Source organism: Lontra canadensis, unplaced genomic scaffold (genome assembly GCF_010015895.1).
Source record: "Lontra canadensis isolate GAN:19392208 unplaced genomic scaffold, GSC_riverotter_1.0 scaffold48, whole genome shotgun sequence".
NCBI classification, from domain to species: domain Eukaryota; kingdom Metazoa; phylum Chordata; class Mammalia; order Carnivora; family Mustelidae; genus Lontra; species Lontra canadensis.
Genome location: NW_022631042.1, coordinates 14,817,187 through 14,844,887, shown reverse-complemented (window position 1 = coordinate 14,844,887; position 27,701 = coordinate 14,817,187). Strand labels below are relative to the sequence as shown.

The 27,701-nt window shown below is 37.0% G+C and overlaps 1 gene segment (V, D, J or C); it reads left to right on the top strand.

The window, feature by feature from the left end:
* Nucleotides 1–27,701, top strand: part of LOC116876953 — a 55,098-nt gene that overhangs the window by 16,483 nt on the left and 10,914 nt on the right. The window contains 2 exon segments of the C gene segment in view: nucleotides 13,015–13,064; nucleotides 19,875–20,201. Of these exon segments, the coding sequence occupies nucleotides 13,015–13,064; nucleotides 19,875–20,201 (377 nt within the window).

Genomic DNA, 27,701 nt, shown 5'->3' with positions numbered 1-27,701 from the left:
CTTTTTTGGTTTTTATTTCATTGATTTCTGCTCTGATCTTTATTATTTCTTTTCTCCTGCTGGGTTAGGCTTTCTTTGTTGTTCTTTCTCCAGCTCCTTTAGGTGTAGGGTTAGGTTGTGTATTTGAGACCTTTCTTGTTTCTTGTGAAAGGACTGTTTTTGCTGTGTCCCACCGATTTCAAACTGTTGTGTTTTCATTATTATTTGTTTCCATTCTTTTCTGTTTCCATTCTTCTTCAGTTCTTCTTTAATTTCCTGGTTGACCCTTTCATTTTTTAGAAGGATGCCATTTAGTCTCCATGTATGTGTGTTCTTTCCAAATTTCCTCTTATGATTGAGTTCTTGTTTCAGAGCATTGTGGTCTGAAAATATGCGGGGAATGATCCCAATCTTTTGATACCAGTTGAGACCTGATTTATGACCCAGGATGTGATCTATTCTGGAGAATGTTCCATTTGCACTAGATAAGAGTGTGTATTCTGTTGCTTAGGGATGAAATGTTCTGAATATATCTGTGATGTCCATCTGGTCCAGTGTGTCATTTAAGGCCTTTGTTTCCTTGATGATCTTTTGCTTGGATGATCTGTCCGTTTCAGTGAGGGGAGTGTTAAATTCCCCTACTATTATTGTATTATTTTCAATGTGTTTCTTTGGTTTTGTTATTCATTAGTTTATATATTTGGCTGCTTCCATGTTAGGGGCATAGATATTTAAAATTGTTGGATCTTCTTAGACATACCTTTTGAGTATGATATATTGTCCTTCCTCATCTCTTATTATAGTCTTTGGCTTGAAATCTAATTGATCTGATATAAGGATTGCCACCCCCGCTTTCTTCTAATGTCCATTAGCATGGTACATTGTTTTCCTCCCTCACTTTAAATCTGGAGGTGTCTTCAGGTCTAAAATGAGTTTCTTGTAGGAAGCATATTGATGGGCTTTGTTTTTTTATCCGTTCTGATACCCTGTGTTTTTTGATTGGGGCCTTTAGCCCATTAACATTCAGGGTAACTATTAAGAGATATGAATTTAGTGCCATTGTATTGCCTGTAAGGTGACTGTTACTGTATATTGTCTCTGTTCCTTTCTAATCTACTACTTGTAGGGTCTCTCTTTGCTTAGAGGACCCCTTTCAATATTTCCTGTAGAGCTGGTTTGGTGTTTGCAACTTCTTTCAGTTTTTGTTTGTCCTGGAAGCTTTTTATCTCTCCTTCTATTTTCAATGATAGCCTAGCTAGATATAGTATTCTTGGCTGCATATTTTTCTTGTTTAGTGCTCTGAATATATCATGCCAGCTCTTTCTGGCCTGCCCGGTCTCTGTGGATAAGTCTACTGCTAATCTAATGTTTTTAACATTGTATGTTACAGACTTCTTTTCCCGGGCTGCTTTCAGGATTCTCTCTTTGTCGCTAAGACTTGTAAGTTTTACTGTCAGGTGACAGGGTGTGGACCTATTCTTGTTGATTTTGAGGGAGGTTCTCTGCACCTCCTGCATTTTGATGCTTGTTCCCTTTGCCATATTAGGGAAATTCTTTACAATAATTCACTCCAATATACCTTGTGCTCCCCTCTCTCTTTCTTCGTCTTCTGGAATCCCAATTATTCTCATGTTGTTTCGTCTTAAGTGTCCCTTATCTCTCGAATTCTTCCCTCCTGGTCCAGTAGCTCTTTGTCTCTCTTTAGCTCAGCTTCTTTATTCTCTGTCATTTGGTCTTCTATATCACTAATTCTTTCTTCTGCCTCATTTATCCTAGCAGTAAGAGCCTCCATTTTTAATTGCACCTCATTGATAGCTTTTTTTAAATTTCAACGTGGTTAGATTTTTGTTCTTTTATTTCTCCAGAAAGGGCTTTTATATCTCCAGAGAGGGTTTCTCAAATATCTCCCATGCTTTTTTCGAGCCTGGCTAGAACCTTGAGAATCATCATTCTGAACTCTAGATCTGACATATCATCAATGTCCATATTGATTAGGTCCCTAGCCTTTGGTACTGCCTCTTGTTCTTTTTTTTTTTTTTTGGGGGGGGGGTGAGTTTTCCACCTTGTCATTTTGTCCAGTTAAGAATATATGAAGGAGCAAATAAATACAAAAGGGTCACAAAGACCCAGGAAAATGCACTTTAACTAAATCAGAAGAGACCCAAAATCGTGGGGCAGAGAAAGGTTCAGAAAAAAAATTAAAGAAAGAAAACAAATAAAGAAAAAAATATAAAAAAGAAATATATATATATATTAGATGGGTGACTAGAACAGGATCACCCACTTAATTTTGGGAGTATTTTGGACTCTTATAAGAAACTACCTCCCAAAATTTTAAAGAACAAAAACATATATAAGGGTAAACACAATGAAAGGATGGAATATGCATATAAAGATAAAAAATAATATTTATATATATATCTAACAAAGGAGTTGATAAAGTAAGTTGGTTGGGAGAATAAAGAAAAAGAAAGTGGAGTGAATTTGCTCAGGCTGGAGAATAGAACAAGCTCAGAGCTATATTTAGGGTATATTTTGATCTATTAGAAGAAGTTGTACCTCAATTTTTTTAGAAGAAAAAACCCTATGTGTATAAAAAATAAAGTTAGATATAATGAAGGATAAAATATGACTATAATAATGAAGATTAAAAAAAGATTATTTTTTTAATGAAAGGTATTGTTAAGATACACTAGTTAAAAAACGTTAAAAAAGGAAAGGGTGAAAGTTAAAAAAATTAGCAGAAGAAAAAAAAATTAAATAAAAAAAATTAAATTAGCTGCAAGACTAAGGAATCATGGGGAGAAAGCCATGAGTTCCATGTTTTGCTTTCTCCTCCTCTGGAATTCTGTTGTTCTCCTTGGTAAGTGAACTTGGTCTTGGCTGGATTTCTTGTTGATCTTCTGGGGGAGGAGCCTGTTGTTCTGATTCTCAAGTGTCTTTGCCCCAGGTGGAATTGCACTGCCCTTACCAGGGTCCAGGATAAGTAATCCGCTCAGGTTCGCTTTCAGGAGCTTTTGTTCCCTGAATGCTTTCCACAGATTTCCGGAGGATGGGAATGAAAATGGCTGCCTCCCAGTCTCTGGCCCGGAGGAGCTGAGAGCTGGGGGCCCAACTCCTCAGTGCGCCCTCAGAGAAAAGCGCTCAATTACTCCCGTCTTCCTGGCCTCTGGCTGCGCTCCGAGCTCACCCAACCTGTGACCAGTTCAAGGTAACCCCGAGCTGAGAGCTCACTCCTCAGCTCTGTCTCTGTAGCCGGCTTCCCCGCTCTACTACCTGCAAGCTCTGCGACACTCAGACACCCCTGATCCTTCTGTGACCCTGTGGGTCCTGGGGACACGCTGACCCTGTGTGGGCTTCACCCCAGTTTAGCCTCTGAGCGATGTCCCTTGGTGGAGCAGACTTTTAAAAGTCCTGATTTTGTGCTCTGCCACGCGCTGGGAACTGGCCCCTCCCCCCACGGTCTATCTTCCCGTTGCTTTGGATTCATTTCTCTTCCGGTTCTCCCTTTCAGAAAGTGGTCGATTTTCTGTTTCTAGAATTATTGCTCTTCTTCTCTTCGATCTCCTGTTGAATTTGTAGGTGTTTGCAATGGTTTGATAAGTTATCTAGCTGATCTCCTGCTACCTGATGTGTCTCTGTCTGCTACTTCTCCGCCATCTTGACTCCTCCCCCCCCAAAATGGTTATATATTGATATTTTCCCATCTAATACCATTAGAGCTCTATAACTCCCTGAAAAGAAAAAAAAGAAAAAAGAAAAAAAAAACTAAAAAGCTACATTTAACCGTAATGACAATAGTATTTACCATAGAACAAGGGGTCTGGAAACTCTACCCTGCCAGATAAGCCCCAATTTTGTAAATATTAATTGAAACACAGCCTTGACCTTGTGCTTACAAATTGTCTGTAGCTGCTTTGCACCACAAAGGCAGAGTTGAGTAGTTGCAACAGAGACCCACAAATACTGAAATGTTGACCATTTGGCCCTCTATTGAACATATTTATCAATCATTGCCCTAGAATAATATACTGTGAGTGACATTTATTTTTATTTTGTTTCCCTATTTCTCAGTGTTTCCTCAGTGCCCTTTTGTGACATATCCATCCTGCCCATACTGTCCAACTCTAGATAAATTGCTTAAAATATCATTGATTCATTTTCCTCACTTGAAAATAGAAAATATAATCATATTTAACTGAAGAAACAGTTTAGGGGAGGCAACTTAAATTATACACACAAACTTCTTCCAAGTGCTTGGAGCATATCTAATGCTCACTATATTCAGGGTTTACATCGCTTTTGTGGGTTATTCTGCATATTTGAACATAATATAGCAAAATATGAAACAAAACCTATAACCTACTCTTTTCCTTTTTTATTTTTAATAATACAAATAGAACACCTGCTGACATTTATGGAATGCTTCCATGCCTATTCATTTCCTAACTGTCTGTGACTACTTTTGTGCTACAGTGGCAGATGTGAGGACTCAAAACAGAGACCTTAGGCCAAAAAACTAAATAAAATACTTGTTACATGACACTGCAGAGAACATTTGACAACGCTTTCTGTGCAAGAGTGACAAAATGAGTTTGTGACTATAACTAAAATTCAAAATGTAATAAGAGAAAATATTGACAGAGTTTACTCCATGAAAATGAAAACAAAGTTTTCATGGCAAAAAGCACCATAAGTTAAAGGACAAATGGCAAACCATGAGGAAATATTTATAACCTGTATAGCACGTAATGGTCAACTATCCTCAAATTAAACATGGAGGTAAAACATTTAAAATATCCTATAAGAAAATGACAAAAGATATGAAAAGGTTATTTATGAAAACAAAATTTACAAATAGCTCTTAAATTTATACAAAGTTAATAAAAGAATAAAAGTTTATAATTTCTTTGTTGATAAAGCTGTGAAGGAAAGCAGGCAATCATACATTTCTGGTAAGATGTAATATACAACCATTTCATTGGGGAATTTGGAAATATCGAACAAAAGTTCATAGGCATTTGCCTTTCAACCTAGCAAAAATACTTTCAGAAATTTACTTTAAAGGCACAATCTCAACACTTTGGAAAAATTATGCCAAAGGTATTCATTGGGTAACTGCAAAATGTGAAATTACATAAATAACCAGACATAGTAGACTGCTTAAGTAAATGATGACACATGCTCACAATGGAGGACTATATATTGTAAAATAGATGTGAGAGGCAAAATCAATTGTGTTTATATTACTAGCAATACACAATTGGAAACTGAAATATTAAAAAAGTATCATTTGTTATAGCCATAACTACAATATGAAAAAAAATTAGGATACATAGTGAAAATTTTTCTAAAAATATGAAGGATTTGCATGCTGAAAACAATAAAACTTTAATGAGAGAGTTGAAGAAGAACTAAATACATGGGGAGGTACACCATGTGCATAGATTGGAAGACTTAATATATATAAGATGTCAAAAGTTCTTCAAATGGTAAGTAGATTCAGTGTAATCGCAATGAAAATCCAGGAGGACTTTTCATAGAAATCAATAAAATGGTTACAAAATTCATACAGGAAGGTAAAGGGCATACCATTGCCAGACCAGTTTGGAAAAGAGATTTAACACTACTATGAAACTTCAATGACAAGACAACGGAGTATTCGTGAATTCATAGATACATAGCTAAGAGGAAAATAATTCAGAGCTAATGTGACACATAAGTGCTTAACTAATTTTTAACATGTTACCAAAGTAATCCAATAAACAGAAAATAGATTTTTCAACAAATGACATGGTTTTCATCTAGGTGAAGAAAACAACAAATAAAAAAATAAAAATCAATACTAACCACCATATATACAAACTAATTAAAATTGTTTCATAAGTTGTAAATATATAACTTAAAAAATGAAAGTTCTGGATGAAAATACAGAAGAAATTTTTGTGACCTTGGGTTAGGCAAAGATTGCTCAATTAGGACACCAAAGCAAGTTCATAAAAGAAAGGCTTGAGAAACTGCACTTCCTCAAATTTAACATTTCTCATCTTGCAAGACTTTAAAAAAAAAGGGGGGGAAATAAGAAATGTCAGGAAAATGGAAGGAAAAGCCATGTACTGGAAGAAAATATTTTCAATAGACAAATCAGGGATAAGACTGGTGTTCAGAGTACTAAGAGAAATGTCACAACTCAGTAAGGAAATAAAACCAATTTAACAATGGAAAAGACAAATAGTAGAATTTAGGCTAAAATCATCTGAAAGTTACTTCTCTGAATTTTATTTTAATTCATTATTTATTATTTAACTTTAAGAAAAATTTTTGGAGGAAATTTTTTTTTAAATTTCAGAATATAAGACATTCTACAAAATGATAGCTCAATGTTCTTCAAGAAAAATAATCAATGTCATTAAAAACAAGCAAAATGCAAGCAGAATAAAAAAGAGAGAGATAGGCAGAGGCAGAGGGGGGCAATACTGGACTTAACCCCAGGACCCTGGGATCATGTCCTGAGCTGAAGGCTTAACTGACTGAATCACCCAGGTACCCAGGCCTTTTGGACTTTTAATGGAAGGAAAACAGAAAACAACAACAAACCAAAATATATGGCACAGGAGCCACCTGAGTTCAGAGATGTTGAGAGGTGAAAATGGCACTGCTACAATTTTACAATAATATTCAAAAAAGTAGGAATGAAACTTAATAATTTATTTGAGTTGTTTAGGGAATTGAGGATGCAGGGTATATGAATTTTAGAAAAACTGGAGACAGACAGGCACTTGCAGGGAGCAACAGGAGGTGAGCCTTTTCCCACCTTGGAAAGATGTTGTCAAACACATACACTTGATCAGATGATTCAAGTAGAATTTGTTAATGCAATAATAAAAGCTCCATAGACTGGAGGAAGAGTGTGAACCTTAGGAATATATAAGGGGTATTTTTGTGTCTTCTCCAGAACCCCAGAAAATTCTTACATGGAAGATCAGGGACAATCCAGAGAAAGCTTCCCTTGGTGCTGCAGGAGGGGAACAAGAGCTGCGATCCATCCAGACCTAATCTACCCACCATAGAAAAAAGTGACTTCATTGCAGAGGAAGGTCCTGGTGGAATCCCATGGCAGTTGAAGGAAGGCAGAGGAGGCAACCACTGAAACTTTGCCCAGAAAATCTCCCTTCTGTCCAAAAGTAACACGTTTTCATCTGCTCAAGGATGGGCATCCAACCACAGCTTGAAGTTGGTGGGAACTTCCTACATCTGGGGGAGGGAGACAAGGATTGAAAATGTACCACCTCTGGAAAAGAGGCAGGAATACTTGCGAAGGCCATGTCTTTAAGACCCAGTTTCACCATATCTGCTTAAAATTGGGACTTAGTAAAAATACCAGAGAATGTCTGCTTCCCTGACCTTTCACCACCACATTAGCAAACCTTGGGCAAAAGTCACAGTGGGACAGAGCTCAGAGAGCTTCGAGAAAAAGACCCTTTCTGGGGAGCAGAACAAGGAGAGGACTCAAAGACAGGCGAAGAGACAAAGACAAAATACAACTAGAGGATTTTAGGTGTCTGGACTCTGATAAGAACAAATTCAAATCCTCATAACATAACAACAACAAATTTCAAATCCAGCCTACTCCTGACTACTTAAGCCTAAGTGACCCAAAGTCACTTTATTTTTATCCTTACCTCTGTGAGGACTAGGTTGGCTTTCGGACATGTGAATTTTTTCCTGTTTGTCCATCTATAAGAAGTTTCCTGGGAAGGAAGCCATCCCAGTGTGTAAAATGTTATACAATGAATGAATGAATGAATGAATGATGGAAATTACAAAGCCTTTGGAGTGATAGAGAACTTCTTTGAATTCTTGCTCAGCCACTTACCCGCCACAATCCAGGGATGTTACTCAGTCTTTCTCATGGGGTTGTCCGGGACTGAAGAATGTTACATACAGGACAGCTCTAGCACAGGGTCAATATACCACAGGGTCCTTTCCCATTACAAGGGAACTGCTTTACTGACCCACCTCAGCTAACACAGGAACTCAGGGACTCTTTAAATGTCACAACTTACATTGTCCTCCAAACAACAGTAAAGTTTGCTTTATTTTGAAAAGCTAATAATTGTGAATAGGAAGAGAGTCCAGGGTAGTAAAACAAAGGATTTTTTTCCTCCACGATTTTTCTTACCCACAACAGAGTGTTGTAACGTCATAACACCTAAAGTAATAACTATAATAATTGTTCAAATTCTTCCAAATTTGTGAATTTTCTTCAGACTACTGATCTATAAAATGTATAAAGTTGTGCATAAAGTTCATTTTATAAAGTATATAAAATGCATAAAGTCCTGCATAAAGTTGTGGGATTATTATGTCATTGTTATTATATACAGTAATAGGTCTTTTCTTCCATTTTTCTGATAGCCTTATACTCTCCATACTCTTACCAAATATGGTGAGAAAGCCATAACTCAGAGAGAAAAAGAGTTCAAGGATAGGTCGGTTTGAAGTAAAACCTAAAGGAAAAAAGTGGAAGTGTTATCCCCAAAAGGAAGATAACATTTAGTTATTGTAACTGGGGTGTTTTGGTACAGTCACCTGGGATCTGAGAGTTTTCTATGCCAGGAACATAGTAAAATGCCACTGAGACATATCTTACTGTGAAGGTCTTTCATTGGTTTTAAAACAAAACTTCCTCCCCAGTCCTGGCCTCTGAAGAACAAGTTTGCTACCACCTCCCCAGTCCTGATGCATGCCCATCTTGGAGAAAATTCTGACTACTCCAGGGCAACGCCAACCCCATGAATGGACATGTGTCTCCAGCTGGATTTGTAGGTTGACTGCACTCCTGTCTCTTTGGTTCACTGTTTTCATGTCCACTGTCAATTTATGCAATTGCCTCTGATTTCTCTCCTTTGCTTTTCAAATGAAGATGTAATTTCTCAGGATCAAGTCTTCTTTGCCAGAAGAGCAGATAGAAGCATGCACATAAGATGCAGGCTCTATAGGGTCCTTGGAGAGCCCATTCAGCAGTGGTATCAACAAAAAGGAGAACTGCTGGAATGAATCTTGGATAGCTCATCCGGGATTATGAACGACACAAGCCCAGTTCCTGCATGGGTTCAGATAAGAAAGACATCAGAGTCTTTTCCTTGATAACCCTTAATGTCATTAAGTCTCAGGAAGCCCTGCTATTGTGCATGCTGGGATCTTGCAATGTCACAGATCAGAAGGGATCTGTAAGGAAACCTTCTCCATTACTAACCCTCAACTCTTTTCTCACTTGAGCAGCCACAGCAGACCCTTTCCGGCTCTTAATCACAGCTCCATAAGCTGTTGGAAGAGGAAGGGCCTTTTGCACATACGTAGCTTAATGCTCATACAGCAAATGGGATGTGGGAAAACAGGGAGGGCAAATGCCTTGTCCAAAGCTAGTTATCCACAGAGGCAAGGCCACAGGTGTATTTCCAAAGACCACAGAATAGCTTCCAAGAGGCTTCTTCTTTCAGCATAGCAGAGTTTGTTTTCCAATTTGAGTTTTAATAAGGAATCTATTTTTCTGTGGGAGATAGAATTCTATAACTTTTTTCCTTTTATTCCAGGAAAATAGTGTCATCACAGAAAGTATTTTCTCCTTTTGCTTTCCCTGGTGAAGATTTGTGTTGCTGAATGGTAAAAGTGGCTTACTAAAAAATGCAGACCATCGTCCACATTTCTCAAGTATATTTCTGTTGACATGTTTGTTTTCTCAGTTAGTGAAGCCTATCCCCTTCAGAAATATAATCCTGAACTGCTGACACAGTAGACTGGTGTTTGTGAGAACAGAAGAGGTTTCCTTTGATGCATCTCTGAGCAGTTTCACACACTAGAACACCTAGAAATCAAAACCTCTTAATTCTCTGAGCACTGTTTCTGGTAATTTAGAAAAGTCATTGGTTGACCACTTTGTCCTGATCTATCTTTCTTTCTTTTTCACTTTCTTTCTCCTTCCCTCCCTCCCTCCCATTCCTTCCCTCTCTCCCTCTCTCTCTTCCTTCCTTCTTTCCTTTCTTCCTCTTTCTTTCTTTCTTTCTTTTTTCTTTCTCTGTCTCTCTCTTCCTTCCTCCCTTTCTCCCTTCCTCCTTTCCTTTCTTCTTTCTCCCTCCATCCCTCACTCCCTTTCTCTTTCTTTTTACTTGCTTTCTTCATCTCTATTTTCTATCAGCACTTTCTGTGATTGCTGCCTCCAACAAAGCAGATATTTAGATCAATTAATCTGAGGAAATTTATAAAATATTAGATGCCATGAAGCCCATATTCAAGAACTTTTAATGACCTCAAAAGACCACACTGCCAGTACAAGTTTTCTACCTGCTGGCCCTGACATGAACGTCAGGAGAAGGCTTACATTTCTGTAGATGCTCTAACCAGTGTGATAACCATTAACCAGTCTGGATCAAGATATCTGTGGAAGGAACTAAGCTTATAATAACTTCTCCTGGTAAGTACCTTTGTTATTTTTAGGTACTATGAATGAAAAACTAATAGATGATTTCAGAAAAAAACATGTAGAATCAACTTAGCATTTAGACAGGAATTTTGCAGCTAAAAAATGTTTCCATATATAGTGACAAAACTTGTCACTATATATGGAAATAAAACTACGTTGTGAATAGTTTATTTACTTCCTTTTTCCCAAGCATTTTGAAATTCTACTTGTGAAAATATACACACAAAACTATAGATGCAGGCTTGAAATTAAAATATTTCTGAGACCTTGGCTGTGACATATTTGTGTAAGTTATTTATTCAAGATGTTTTTCATGTAGGTGGCCTTTTAAGTGAGACACTCTTTGATGAAGTACCTATAGTTTTAATAGTGCTCCTTTCTTAATGAATACTGGTCCTTTCTCTAATAATCTGCAAAGCCTATATGACTGTTTTTTATCTCATCTTTAAGAGCAGTACAAAAATTTAACTCTTCCAGTGGACAATTATAGAACATCAATAAATCAACATAATGTTATACTCTAGTTTCTTAGTGGGTAGGCTGAGTTTAGTCAAAATCTGTGCTCTGGTGGCTTTGTAATATTTCCTAGACATGGTTCAGTGTAATGGAATTTGTGAGCTCAGAAAACCATTTCATCTCCAGAGTCCATGAAAAGAAGCTGTCAGCATGGTTTTACATTCTTGGTTGTTCATTTCTTGAAGACAGTTTCTATGCACGACACTAGAGGTAAAAGGGTACACAAGACACAGTGACAACACTCAAAAAGCTTGTAGCCTAGTGGATAAGTATTCTAGATTGCAACTTGATGGAGCCCCATGTATTTTGGCCTGTGATTGCCAGACACATAAAATGTTGGATTCAGGAACTCCTTTGCTTTCTTAATTTATATAATAAATACTTATTGCTTATAAAATCTACATTTTTAATGGAAAATTTGATAAAGGTACCCCAAGCCATTCAATTAAAGACAATAATGCTATTAACTAATATTTCATGAGAGTCAGACACCATACTGCCTTGTTTCTGTGCCTTATCTCAATCCTTAAGAGCATTATACAGGGGATCTTCTTATTCCAATTTCACTGATGTGAAACTGAGGCTTAGAGAGTTCAGTTATTTGCCTACATTCACATGGCTAGTTACTATGGCAAAGTTTGGGACACAATAGATACTTGTTTGTTCCTTACTGCATGGTCTAACCATTATATGCTATGAGAAACATTAAGCCATAAATGTATTCTGAATAGATAGTCTTTTGTAGTCTGACCTTTTAAATAGACTATGCAGTTGAATGTGGAATAGTGATAGCTCAAAATTTGTATGACTCTTCATGCAGAAAACAATGCTTCTGTTTCTAATCATGGCACTAAAATTGCTTCTCTTCCTCCCCAGACATCAAGTAGGTCATGTTGAATATGCATTTATTAAATTCTCACAATGGGATGCTTAGGGTATTTTTATAAAGGGACAAGTCCTTTTGACACCATTCCTTTCAATCTTTCTGTATTGGGATCAAATCTGCTGGGATTATAGAAGCTGGCAGAAGAACAGGAGTAATTGTACTATATGTAGGACTCAGCTGTAGAACTCAGACCTGCCTTTGCACTCCTGCTGGGACAGCAGCAGAAAGACCAAACCGAATTAGAATCTTCTGATGAGCAGCTCAGGGTTTTAAATCAATATCCTGGAACTTGTTAGGGTAATTTGAAGTTCAAAGAACAGTTTTCATCAATAAATGGGTTAATATTTCTCATTCTTTAATAACTCCTCTGTTCTTGCATCAGTGAAGGCTGAATTCTGGAAAGAATTTAATTTATAATCAAGCCAGATGACCACTCCTCAGTGTGTAGAGATAAAAAGTATATATTTACCCATAGAATATTGAACACTGATATGTTAAATTTTAAAATATTAATTTAAAAATATTTAATTTTTAAATATTTATTTTTAAAAATTATTTCTATCTTTATTCCTGTTAAAATCATAGAAATAGTAATTATAAATTACACTCTAGGAAAAGAACTGATAGATACATGAAAACCTTTTAAGAGAAAAGATTTGGGAGCGCCTGGGTGGCTCAGTGGGTTAAAGCCTCTGCTTTCGGCTCAGGTCACGATCCCAGGGTCCTGGGATCAAGCCCCTCACTGGGCTCTCTGCTCAGCGGGAAGCCTGCTTCCTCGTCTCTCTCTGCCTACCTCTCTGCCAACTTGTGCTCTCTGTCTGTCAAATAAATAAATAAAATCTTTAAACAAACAAAAAAAAGATTTGGAAGTTTCAGGAACATGGTGACAAAAGATAAAATCAGATTCTCCAATGTGTGTGATTGAGATGGGAAAGACAGACCCAAGCTGTCCAGGCAGAAAGGGGTCAGGTCATCCATTCTTCACTATGCTCATATCTAATGTGATTTTGCTTGAGATTTATCTTTGTTTAATGTTAGCAGTGTCTATTTATATATATTTATAGAAATATTGAAAGAATATGGGCACATTCTAAAGGAGGCACACAGGAAGTTTTCTGTAAAAGCTTTTCAGACGGTGTACCTGGGGTAGCTGGTCAGCCAAAAAAGTGCTTGGTCCTGGCACATTGCTCAGGGTTACAGGTAAGATATTTTTAAATTCTTCCCTATAAGGTAGGGAGAGGAGGTAGGTGATGGGGGTGGGGGCAGCGGCAGGCTAGGTGCTGGTGCTGGCTCAGAGTTCTAGGATTGGTCCAAATTTGGTCATAAATAGCAGTGAGTTACTAAGAGAGGTTGTTGACTCTGTTCCAGTCCTGGGGGTAGTTGCTTCCTGATGTAGCTTGGAGGACATTAACAAGGAGCTATCTAGCTAGAGCATCTGGAGTTCCTAAGGGGTAGAGCCATTAATCCCTTAAGGATTTCTGTGTTGAGATGTTTGTAAATAAATTTGTGTATCTTATCAGATTCTAAAAATAACCAAAGGAAAGGAATGAACAAAAATTGATAAACTTGCATTTTTGTGTGAAGGCAATTCATATCAGGTATTGACGTATTTAACTGCACAAACATATCCAAGAATGTCATAAGCTAGGTTTGGTTTTCCCAAATTCAGCCTAGGAAATTTTTCATTCTCCATTAGACTTAGAGATAAAATTTTGGATGAGGGAGAATATCTCACACAGATGTTTCTACCCTACAGAATCTAGTTGAATAAATGTTTTCAAAGAATTTTCATAAGGCTGGTGAAACTTTGGAAAAATGAAAGGAATGATATATTTTGGTGTTTTTCTTGTCATCATAGGCAAACATGAATTCATAAATTGAAAAGCAACTTTTTTTTTAAAGATTTTATTTACTTATTTGACAGACAAATCACAAATAGGCAGAGAGAGAGAGGTGGAAGCAGGCTCCCTCCTGAGCAGAGAGCCCGGTGTGGGGCTTGATCCCAAGACCCTGAGATCATGACCTGAGCCGAAGGCAGAGGCTTAACCATCTGAGCCACCTAGGCGCCCGAAAAGTAACTTTCTAGGCCTGTTTTTTTCCCCAATTGACTGCAATATAATTAGCAATCTAAATAATGGTGACACAGAGGTAATTCAGAAGGTCCTGAAAACTTTTTTTTGGGAGACCGTGGTGCAGAGAAAAATGTGGACTATGAGTCAGGATCTATGACTTTCTATATAATCATTCTTCAGCAAATAAATTTAGCTTCATTTACACTTTCTTAAAATTATCAAAATAACATATGCCCATTAGGGAAAAATTGGAGAAGAGAAAAAAATAAAGTATTGAAGATGTATAATGATACGTATTCTGTTAATATTTGCTATATTTCCATCCATTCAGTCTGTCAATGTATCCACCATCTCAAGTAGGTGTTGCGGAACTAAATGAAATTAAATATGAAAATATCTATTGCATAAGTTGGGACATGATCCATCATTTAAAAAGTTAGTTCTACAAATTCCAATTATCATCCAGTGGAGTTCTTAAATCAAAAGTATAGAAAAATGTATTAATTTTTATCTTGTCTGCAGGTCACTTTAGAACAATTGGTCAGTATTTGCAGAATACTTTCAATTTCTAAGACTCATTGTTACATGTTTCTAAAAATAAGCAGAATGTAGTAAGCAATACCTCATATATTGTTAGCTTCAACCTAAGCTGATCTCTCCCTTTCCAGGGAAACGTCTGGATGTAAAGAAGGGAGAGGTTTGTAATTGTATATATAAAATTATACTAATGTACATAAAAATCAAGTATTCACTTTTTAAATAAAATGTTTTATTTATTTATTTGAGAGACAGAGCATGCACACATGAGAGAGACAGAGAGCGAGAGCACACAAGAGCTGGGAGGAGAGCAGACAGAGAAGGAGAAGCAGACTCCCAATGATCAGGGATCCCAAGCAAAGTTCTCTATTCCAGGACTCTGGGATCATGATCCTGGTCAAAGGCAGCCACTTAACAGAAGGAGCCACCCAGGCATCCCTCAAATATTCACTTTTATTTTTTAAAAGATTGTATTTATTTATTTGACAGACAGAGATCACAAGTAGGCAGAGAGATAGGCAGAAAGAGAGAGAGGGAAGCAGGCTCCCTGCTGAGCAGAGAACCCGACGCAGGGCTCAATCCCAGGACCCTGAGATCACGACCTGAGCCAAAGGCAGAGGCTTTAACCCACTGAGCCACCCAGGCGCCCCCAAATATTCACTTTTAATAGTTTATATCTTCATTGGATTATGCCTATAAATTAAAATTGTATTATTACGGGGCACCTGGGTGGCTCAGTGGGTTAAAACCCCTGCCTTCGGCTCGGGTCATGATCTCAGGGTCCTGGGATCGAGACCCACATCAGCTCTCTGCTCAGTGGGGAGCCTGCTTCCTCCTCTCTCTGCCTGCCTTTCTGCCTACTTGTGATCTCTGTAAAATAAATAAATAAAATCTTTTAAAAAATTGTATTATTACAAATATCACCTGAGAAATACTGGGTTTTTTTGCCTCAAATTTCTGTCAAACTTGTGTTCAGATTCTTCACATGCATCTAAAATGTATTCATTAAAACAAATTTCTGAGTCATCTTAGGGTAAGACTGTAAGTTTGGGGATACCTTTATGATGGGAACATTGGATATTTAATTGGAAGAGTCATTTATCCACTTAGAAAATAAAAGCCTTTTTTCATTTATTCTATCGTTATGTATATGTACAATGTAAGCATTGTATTGTATAGAGACTTTAGTCCCAGGTAATGTTTACCAAATCCATATGAAAGTTCTTATTTTTTTTTTTTTGGCTGATACTACCTCTAAACTAGTTTTAATTGAGTTTATTTCTGTTTGATATCTTGTCCAAGTGCATTGTTTAATCAAAGTAGAGTATTAGAAGACCATTTTTTAAAATGAGAAGTTGCTCAAACTGAAACATAAGGCAACCTCTGTTTTATGAGGCATAATTTGGGGGATGAAAGCTTCCTCTTATGCTCTGGCATTTCAGTGTGTTTGAATTCAGAATTTTTGTATTTATATCACAGAGTGGTATTTGCAAACATCTTCTCCCATTTTTCTTTTTTTTTTATTATTATGTTAGTCACCATACAGTACATGATTAGTTTTTGATGTAGTGTCTCCCATTTTTCATGTCAACTTCAAAGTAGACCTCACTAAACTATCAAGCTCTGGACAGAGACAGAAACAAGCTCTAATATACAAACTAGTTCTCATTTATTTATACTGCCTACTTACAAAATCTGTTTGAGAAGGCCTAAAATAAAATATACAACTACAGTTAGGCAATGAAATAAAAATAGAAGATCAAAAACATTAAGGGAAGTAGAAGAAAAAAGGCCCATGGTTATCTAGTATAGAGCATAGGGTACAATTTTATGTTCAAAGGTAGGAGAAAAATGTATTAGAGTACATACTTTTTACTAACTGAAAAAAACGAAGCACACCGAATTTTCACACATGTTGTTTTCCCCACCACAGAATGAGAAAAAAAGACTTCAATGCATGAGTCCTTTAGGAGGAATGCGAAGTGAAAGACTGGGCATTACCTTCCACATACATTTTACAAAATGGAAGAAATGATCTTTAACAAATGCATTTCATGCTCCCACTGCATCTTTACTGTGGGCATCATGACATTTAATGTCATTCACAGATGGTGACCTTCAGCAGACCTAGTCAGGCAGGTGCCAGTCTAGCGATCTAACATGACACAGGTCCAATTGTTATCCCCAAATACTGCATTCCTTTTAGTAAGAGAAAGTTTGGCTCCATGAGAATAAAATATCATGTTGGAGTAACAATAATCACAAACAAATTGCTAATAATTATGGTAATGTTAATTATAATTATAATGTCTCATTTTCATAGCATGTTTAGATGTGGAAATCTTAGGAGAGATTTTTATATCAATCCTTCTGGTAAAGGTCGGCATAGACTACACTGTGCAAACTCTGTTAAAGCATCCGACCTTGTGTCCAAGTGGACTTGCATGAAGTGCTCATGCAGAACATGTGTAATTGTTGAAAGAATTTGACTCAAGAACAAAGTTGATCAGATAACTTGTGTGAGTTGACACATTGTCTCTTCTGATGGTGAAAGGGTGTTTTCAGAGATTTGTACTTTGGATTCAGACTGACCTGAGCTCCAGCTCCACCACTTGTTGCTTTTGTGAATTTGGGTGATTATTTTCTGGTCTCAGCTTCCTAATCCAAAGATGGGATAACAGGATGTATGAGCAGGGGGCATAGGAAAATTAAATGAGAGACTTTAAATAAGGTACTTGGCACAGGTGCTGCATACATGTTGCCTCATTTCAAACCTAGAGGGAGAATTGCATCCAGGATGGAGAGTGGTTTGTAACCAATCATACTGACAGAGCAGAAATTCTCCAGAGAATTTGGCTCTACTTCTAACCACTCTAGTGGAAAATTACCTTACTGTCCACTGATATACAAAAAACCTGAATTTAGAGGTATTTGCTTAATGGACTTTTTCCTCACTTGGCATAAAAATGAAATTCAAATTTATTTTTTTTTAATTTTTAAGTTGTAGCTACATAAATTTTAATCCTTTATCTTATGATATCATGTCTAACACAAACATGGGCTTCATACTGGTATTTAGCAGAAAAACAACTAAAATTTTAAATTTTATTTAGAAAATACTTAGGAATATATTTAGTAATACAGTTACTACTTTTTTTACTACTTTTAAATATACTTAGAAATGTCATCAATTTGAAAGTCATATTTACATAAGAAATAGCTTTAAGTATTTTTTAATAAAATAAGAACAATAAAATAGAGGAATTTTGAATTAGTATTAATATGCATATTCAAAGTACCATACTTAATTGAAAATGTCATTGCATTTGGTTAATTTATATATAATTCATACAGCTTTATAGTTATCAAATATATAAACTCAGTCAATTTACCTGAAAATTTTTCTGATTATGAATATTATAAATGTATTAGAAAAAATTATTTACTTTGTAAACTGGTTTCTATTTTGTAAATCAATGAAATGATTGTGGCCATATAAAACACTCTTAATAAGTTTAATAAAGAATAGTGAGGGGCCCGTGGGTGGCTCTTCTATAAAGCAACTGGTCATGATCTCATGGTAGTTGAATTGTGCCCTGAGCTCTGTGTTGGACTCCAGGCTGAGTGTGGAGCCGGCTCAGGATTCCCGCTCTCTCCCCCACCACTCTCTCTCTCTCTCTCTCTGAAATAAATAAATAAAATCCTAAAAAGAGGAATGTTGAAAAAAATACATAATAGAAATTCCATAAAACATAGCACAAACCATAAAAAATGAAGAATATTACTTAATGTTCAGTTAACTATCACATTGAAAAAGTTATGGAAGTTCAAGATACCTTTTATCCTGAAAAGAATGAATCCCCAGGACTCTAGATAAAGAAAAGTGACAGGAAGTAGGCATAATGTCTTACCATCCAGATTTTCCCAAGCCCATGACTGGATTATCAAGTTCTTTACTATGATGAATCAGAAGTATTCCTAACAGAAATCAAATTTTGTAAGATGAAAATTAGATTCCTTAATGTATTGAGTAGGGGCAAAAATTATGGGAATACCATGTACTTTGAAAAAGAAATCTTGCTTTATATAACGTGCTTTTTAAATTAAAAACCAAAATATATGGTTGAGGAAAAATACAGTGTCTTTCTATTATAATCAGTAAAATACTATTTGTAGTAACAGGAAGATGTACAAAATGAAAACAAGTGCATTATGATCTAATACCTATTTACAGCATGAAGTAAAAAACTCATCATTGTTTGTTTACTCATTTAGTATAAAAATCGGGAGCTCTGGTGCACAGGCAAAAATTCCGAGGAATTTTTTATTCCCTTTCTTCTCAAAGGAGAAATCCTAGTCATTTCTTAGGAAACAACCATGAAATTATTATTCTAACTCCAAACTACTGGAAAGAGAAAACTAATAAAGCATTTGTGTTTCAGTTTGAACTCAAATTGGGAAGAGTATTACTATTTGTAATTTGAATAATTAATAATAAATGTATGACCAAAGAATATCCCAGTGTTCAAGTGATATGCCCTTGAGAACCATGATGTTTCACTATATAATTTGACATTATATTTACAAGAAACTCTGACCAGAGCTCTTAACATTATATCATTATATGTGACTTTATTCAGCAGAAGAAATGAAAGACAATTGAGGGGTACTACAACAAGCTCAGCAGTCTTAGAGGGCAGATTCAGATTTGGAGGGAAATGCTAAGAGTCAAAATGTGGTGTCTTCTCAGTAATGCTTCAACCTCAAATGAAATTCCAATATAAAATTAGCTTTTAGTGAACATTTCCTGAAGTAAAACAAAATTCTGACCATCACATTAATTGATTAGGTTACTCTAAGAACCTTTCTGAAAATAATCAATATTTTTTTTTAAATAGAAGTTTTAGATATATGTCCATTTTGTTTCTAAATTTCAGGCATTGTAAATTATTTGGAGGTGCAGCATTAAACATTGTCCTACTCAAAATCCCTCAGTGGTTCAGATATGAGAACAAAATGTTCTATAAAACCAGAAATTAAGGAGAAGGATCCTAGTATTCAGAAAAGGGCTTGAAACTCATATTTGTAACTAAAAGGGTAACTTGATAGATTTCCATTCAAACAAGTGACTGTGTATTGTTTAAAAATATTCTGCATTTTGATCTAGGCTCTTTCATTTAATGTCTGTGACTTTGTCAAGTTACATAACCTCTAGAACCTCTTTTCCTGTGGAAACTAAGAAAATAAGCACCTCATAACCCTCTGCAGATGAAAAGCTACAGTGAGCATTAATTCTATAACAACTTTCCTCCCCTTTACTATGTGCTGGTTGTTTCCACACCACACAAATATTTGTGTTTCTCTAGTTATGTTCTAATTGTTATTCCATTTTCTTCAACAGATGAAAGTCCTGATGAAGATATTTCTCCCAAGCCCACAGTTTTTCTTCCTTCATTTGCTGAAGTAAAAGTCCATAAGGCTGGAACATATCTTTGTCTTCTTGAGGAATTTTTCCCTGATGTTATCAAGGTAGATTGGCAAGAAAAGGATGACAAAACAATTCTGAAATCTCAGCAGGGAGACACCATGAAGACTAAGGACACATACATGAAATTCAGCTGGCTGACCGTGAGTGGAGCATCAATGGATAAAGAACACAAATGTATCGTCAACCACCAAAGTTATTGCAGAGTTGTTCAAGAGATTCTTTTTCCTTCAATAAACAAAGGTATGTGCACATAAAAATGAATACAACTTCATAGAACACTTTGTTTCAAAGGGAAAACCCTACCTTTTCTGTCCGGTATTTTTTTTTAAAGATTTTATTTATTTATTTGACAGACGGAGATCACAAGTAGGCAGAGAGGCAGGCAGAGAGAGGAAGGGAAGCAGGCTCCCTGCTTAGCAGAGAGCCTGATGCACGGCTCAATCCCAGGACTCTGGGATCATGCCCTGAGCCTAAGGCAGAGGCTTTAACACACAGAGCCACCTAGGTGCCCCTTTCTGTCAAGTATTAATGAAAACAAATATATACCATATTTTTTCTAATGTTGTTTTCTTTAATGATGGCATAAATATCCCGCTATTTCCAATAGAATTCAAATAGTATGGGCTTTGAAGGCACCCAGAACCTCAGACATTTGAGCATCTGACTCCTCATTTATTCAGCTCAGGTCATGATCTCATGCTCTTGAGATCAAGACCGCCGTTGGGCTCCATGCTCAGCCCAGAGTCTGCTTGAGATTCTTTCTGTCTGCCTCTTCTCCCCGTGTTCTGTCTTTCTCAAAATAAATAATGAATCTTTAAAAAAAAATAATATGGCCTGTAGAACATACAGAGAAAAAAAAGAAAGACAAACTCACTTAGCCTTTCTCATATCAGTTTCATCATCCAAAAATATTATTGTCACAGTGATATAATTTCTACTTATTGTATGGACTAAATGAAACTATTCACGTGAAAGCACCTAGTAACCTTGCACATAAGAAATGTTCAGAGACGGGCACCTGGGTGACTCTGTTGGTTAAACGACTGCCTTTGGGTCAGGTAATGATCCTGAAGTCCCAGGATCAAGTCCCACATGAGGCTCCCTCCTCAGCAGGGAGTCAGCTTCTCCCTCTGACCCTACCCCCTTTCATGTTTTCTCTCACCCTCTCTCTCTCTCTAATATGTTAAAAAAAAAAACTTTAACCTCACTTTATTTTTTAATATAATTTTATTTTATTTTTTCAGTGTTCCAAGATTCATTGTTTATGCACCACACTCACTGCTCCATGCAATACGTGCCTTCCTTAATACCCATTTAATACCCTTAATACCCTGGCTGACCCATCACCCACTCCCCTCCAAAGCCCTCAGTTTTTTTCTAAGAGTCCACAGTCTCTCATGATTCATCTCCCCCTCCAATTTACCCCAATTCACATTTCCTTTCCTTCTAATATTCTCCCTGTTATTCCTTATGCTTCACAAGTAAGTGAAATCGTATGATAATTGACTTTCTCTCTATGGCTTGTTTCACTCAGCATAATCTACTCAAGTCCTGTCCATGTTGATACAAAAGTTGGGTATTCATCCTTTTTGATGACTGGGTAATATTACAATTCAATATATGGACCACATCTTCTTTATCCATTCATCTGTTGAAGGGTCTATTGGCTCTTTCCACAGCTTGGTGATTGTGGCCATTGCTGCTGTGAACACTGGGCTACTTATGGCCATTCTTTTCGTTACATCTGTATCTTCAGGGTAAATACACAGTAGTGCAATTGCAGGGTGATATGGTAGCTCTATTTTCAATTTCTTGAGGAATCTCCACACTGTTTTCCAAAGTGGCTGCACTAACTTGCATTCCCAAAAACACTGTTTGAATGTTCCCCTTTCTCTACATCCTCTCCAACACTTGTTGTTTCCTGTCCTGATAATGTTGACCATTCTAACTGGCATAATACAGTGTCTCAGTGTGATTTTGATTTGAGTTTCCCTGATGGCTAATGATGATGACCATTTTTCCATGTGTCTGTTAGCCATTTGTATGTCCTCTTTGGAGAACTGTCTGTTCATGTCTTCTGGACATTTTTGACCTGATTATCTGTTTTTTGGGTGCTGAGTTTGAGGAGCTCTTTATAGATTTTGGATATCAGCCCTTTATCTATAGCATCATTTGCAATATCTTCTCCCATTCCATGGGTCTCCTCATAGTTTTGTTGACTGTTTCCTTTGCTGTGCAGTAGGTTTTTACCACTATGTAGTTCAAAAGTTCATTTTCATTTTTGTTTCCTTTGCCTTTGGAGACATGTCTTGAAAGAAGTTGCTGTGGTCGATGTTGAAGAGGTTACTGCCTATGTTCTCCAGGATTTTGATGGATTCCTGGCTCACATTGAGTTCTTTCATCCATTTCGAGTTTATCTTTTTGCATGGTATAAAAGAATGGTCGAGTTTCATTCTTCTATACACAGCTGTCCTATTTCCCCACCACCACTTATTGAAGAGACAGTCATTTTTCCCCTGAATATTTTTTTTCCTGCTTTATCGAAGATTAGTTGACCATGAGTGGAGGATCCATATCAGGGCCCTCTATTCTGTTCCATTGATCTATGTGTCTGTCTTTGTGCCAGTACCATGGTGTCTTAGTGATCACAGCTTTGTAAAAATAAAGCTCGAAATCAGGCAACATGATGCCCCAAGCTTGGTTTTTCCTTTTCAACATTTCCTTGGCAATACGGGGTCTTTTCTCATTCCAAACAAATTTTAAGATTATTTTTTCCAGCACTTTGAAAAATGCCTGGTGAATTTTGATCGGGATGGCATTGAAAGTATAGATTGCTCTGGGCAGTAGAGACATTTTAACAATGTTTATTCTTCCAATACATGAGCATGGAATGTTTTCCCATCTTTTTGTGTCTTCTTCAATTTCTTTCATGAGTGTTCTCTAGTTCCTCCAGTACAGATCCTTCACCTCTTTGGTTAGGTTTGTTCCCAGGTATCTTGTGGTTCTTGGTGCTCTAGTAATGGAATCGATTCCCTAATTTCCGTTTCTATATTTTCATTGTTAGTGAATAAGAAAGCAACTGATTTCTGTTCCTTGATTTTGTATCCTGGCACATTACTGAATTGCTGTATGAGTTCTAGTATTTTGGGTGTGGAGACTTTTGGGTTTCCCATATAAAGTATCATGTCATCTGCAAAGAGAGAGAGTTTGACTTCTTTGTCCTTTGAATACATTTTATTTCTTTTTGTCATCTGATTGCTGTTGCTAGGATGTCTACTATGATGTTGAACAACAGTGGCAAGAGTGAGCATCCTTGTCGTCTTCCTGATCTCAGTGAGAAGGCTGTCAGGTTTTCCATATGAGAATTATATTTTCGGTGGGTTTTTCATAGACAGATTTTATGAAGTTGAGGAATGTTCCCTCTATTCCTATACTCTGAAGAGTTTTAATCACAGAAGGATGCTGTATTTTGTTAAATGCTTTTTCTGCATCAATTGAGAGGACCATGTGCTTCTTCTCTCTTCTCTTATTGATTTGTTCTATCATGTGGATCGATTTGCAAATGTTGAACCAACCTTGCATCCCAGGGGTAAATCCCACCTGGTCATGGTGGATAATCTCTTTAATGTACTGTTGGATCCTATTTGCTAGGATCTCATTGAAAATCTTGGCATCCATTCGTCAGGGATATTGGTCTAAAATTTACCTTTTTGATGGGAGCTTTACCTGGTTTGGGGATTAGGGTAATGCTGCCTTCATAGAAAGAGTTTGGAAGTTTTCATCTGTTTCTATTTCTTGAAGGAATGTCAGGAGAATAGGTATTATTTATTCCTTGAATATTTGATAGAAGTTCCCAGGGAATCTGTCAGGTCTGGACTCTTGTTTTTTGGGAGGTTCCTGATCACTGCTTCAATCTCGTTACTAGATATTGGCAGTTTCTTCCTGTTTCAGTCTTGGAATTTATAGGTCTCCAGGAATGCATGCACTTCTATGTTGCTTAAATTATTGGCATACAGTTGTTGATAACAGTTTCTGATGATTATTTCTATTTCCTTGGTGTTAGTCGTCATCTCTCCCATTTCAGTTATAACTTTGTTCATTTGGGTCCTCTCTCTTTTCTTTTGGATTAGTCTGGCCAGTGGTTTATCGACCTTATTAATTGTTTCAAAAAACCAGCTTCTATTTCATTGATGTGTTCTACTGTATCTCTAGATTCTAATACCTTGATCTCTACTCTAATCTTAATTATTTTCATTCTCGTGTGTGGGATTGGCTTAATTGGTTTTTGATTCCCCATTCCTTAAGGTGTAAGGAGTGTTTGTGTAATTGGGAATTTTGAATTTTTTTTGACTGAGGCTTGGATGACTATATATTTTCCCCTTAGGACAGCCTTTGCCATATCCTGTAGGTTTTAGACTGATGAGTCTTCATTCTCATTGGTTTCCTTGAATTGTTTAAGTTCTTTTTTGATTTTCTGGTTGATCCAAACATTTTTGAGCAGGATGGTCTTCAGCTTCCAAGTGTTTGAATTCCTTCCAAACTTTTTCTTGTGGTTGAGCTCCAATGTCAAAGCATTGTGGTCTAAGAATAATCTTAGTTTTTGGTATTGGTTCAGCACTGATTTGCAACCCAGTATGTGGTCTAAACTGGAGAAAGTACCATGTGTGCACAAGAAGAATGAGTATTCTATTGTTTTGGGGTGGAATGTTTTGTATATATCTATAAGGTCCATCTCATCTGATCCAATATGTCATTCAAAGATCTTGTTTCTTTGTTGTTTTTCTGCTTAGATGATCTCTCTGTTGCTGCTGGTGGTGTGTTAAGATCCCCTACAATTAATGTATTCCTATCAATATGACTCTTTATTTTGATTAGCCACTGACTTATGTAGTTGACTGCTCCAATGCTAGGGGCATAAATACTTGACAATTGTTAGATCTTTTTGATGGACAGACCCTTTACGGATAATGTAGTATCCTTTTGTATCTCTGAATATACTCTTTAGCTTAAAATCTAATTTATTTTATGTAAGAAACACTACCCCAGCTTTCTTTTGAGGCCTGTCACTTTCAGTCTGGGTTTATTTTTAGGTTCCAAATATGTCTCTTATAGACAGCATATGGGTGGGTCCTGTCGTTTTATCCAGTCTGCAACCCTGTGCCATTTTATGGGTACATTTAGGCTGTTCATACTGAGAGCGATTATTGAGAGATAAATCTTTATTGTCATGATGTTGCCTGTGAAGTCCTTGTTTCTAGATATTTTCTCTGTAAATTTCTGTTCTATGTTACTCTTGGGTTCTTTCTTCTTCTATAGTACCCTCCTTAATATTTTTTGTAGTTCCAGCTTTATGGTCACATATTCTTTTAAATCTTGCCGGTCTTGGAAGCTCTTTATCTCTCCATCCATTCTGAATGTCAGCCTTGCTGGATAAAGTATTCTTGGCTGCATGTTCTTCTCATTTAGTGCCCTAAATATGTCCTGCTAGCCCTTTCTGGCTTGCCAGGTTTCTGTGGACCAGGTCTGATGTTATTCTGATGGTCCTTCCTCTGTACATACCGAATCTCTCCCCCTAACTGTCCTTAACACATCCTCTCTGATATTATGACTTGTGATTTTCACAATTAATTGTCTAGAGATCATTCTAGATGCATTGATTTTTGGGGGTGTCCTCTCTGCCTCTAGAAAACGAACACTTGTTCTATTCCCCAGATTAGGGAAATTTTCATCCAGTGATTTTTCAACTGTATCTTCTAATCCTCTCTCTCTCTCTCCACCCCCTCAGGAATCCCAGTAATGCTGACATTGGAATGTTTCATAGCATCATTTATTTCCCTAATTCTGTTTTCATGGATTTTAATCTGTTTGTTTTATGTCTCCTCCTGATACTTCTTTTCTATCAGCTTGTCTTCCAGATCATTAATTCGATCTTCTATGTCATTTACCCTAGCTGTTAGAGTATTGAGATTAGATTGGATCTCATTGATAGCATTTTTAAGTTCTGCTGGATCAACTCTTACTTCTGTCCTTAGAGATTCTGTTTTGCCACTAATGGTGTTCTCCAGCCTAGCCATTGTCTGGATAATTGTTACCCTGAATTTTATTTCCAACATATTGTTTATGTCCATATCCAATAGTTTTGTGGCAGAGATCACAGTCTCTGAATTTCTCCTCTCTTGGCTGTTCCTCCTCCTAGTCATTTTGGTAAGAGATGGTTGAGGGGATATATACTGGATATATCAAACACAATCCAGCCAAGGTGCACCTTGCCCAGTTTTGGAGCAATCAGAAATCCCCACTAAAAAGAAAGAAGAAAGAAAAAAAAGAGAAAAGGAGAAAAAAAGGGAAAAAAACAGCCAAAATGAGCCCCCAAAGTGAGATTTATAAGGTACAAAAACAAAAAAACCAACAAGACCACCAAGAAAAGAAAAAGAAAAGAAAAATAAAACAGCCAGAATGAGCTCCAAGAATTAGATTTACATAGTACATAAACAGAAACAAATACACATAAACACTGAGAGAATAAGATGGGAATGTGTTTATAAACCCTTGATGTGGGCGAGGAAGGTTATTTCAGTTCATCCTGAGTGTATCTTGTTATGTTCATTAAAGTACTCAACTTTCCAGAGATACAGGGAAATAAAAACTGTTTTATATATAGGGGTAGTATTGAATAGGGAAAAAAAAACTACCTTAAAGCTTATATCTATCTCTCTTTCTCTCTCTCTCTCTATATATATATATATTAAAAAAAAAAAAGAAACACAGGTATATGTATGAAAAAAGTTCAAGTTAAAAATGTTATTATGGGGGTGAGTGGGTGGTTCAGTGGGTTATAGCCTCTGCCTTCAGCTCAGGTCATGATCCCAGTGTCCTGGGATCGAGCCCTGCATCGGGCTCTCTGCTCAACAGGGAGCCTGCTTCCTCCTCTCTCTCTGCCTGCCTCTCTGCCTACTTGTGATCTGTCTGTCAAATAAATAAATAAAATATTAAAAAAAAGTTATTATGTAATGTGTTGTAATAAACATCTGGTTGTAGTGCTAAGTAAGTTAAAAAAATAACAGAATAAGAATGAGAATAAATTTGTTTAAAAGTTGTGTTAATGAAATATACAGTTTGGGGGGCAATAATGGGGGCTTAATATATTGTTTTACCCCTATTGTTAGGGTTTTCCAGTTTTATGGAGATCCTGTGGTTATTGTCCTCTTGTTCTTTTCAGTTTGTCTTCTGGGGGCAGGGCCTGTGCATTGTTCTTCAGTCAGTCTTGCCTGGGCAGAGTTGCCCTGCCACCTATCAAGGGGCTGGGCTCTGTGGAAACTTGCTTTTCAGGCATTGGTTCTCTGGAGGCTTTTGTTCTTTCACAGCTTTTTGTGGCTTTTTGGAGGGTTAGTGCAAAGTAAACTGTCCACACCCAGACCTCCACCTCAGAGAGAAGCCTCAGTCTTCTCCCCTCTGGATTGTTCAGAATATATAGACTTCCCCTCTGCAAACTCCACTGAACACTGCAAACTGCCACAGGCATTGCCTGTTCCCACCCACCACCTCAGTGGTCGTCCTGAGGCCCACACTTGCCTCTGCACCCCCGTGCCCTAAAACTGTAAGCAATATTGGTCCAGGTGAGCCTAATTCTGGTGACTGCTGTTGCCGACTGTCTGGAGTCCATACCCATCCTGGGTGCACTCAGACCCAGTGGCAGTGTAGGTCATGGGAGGCTATGGGCCCAGTGACCTCAGGCAGGAG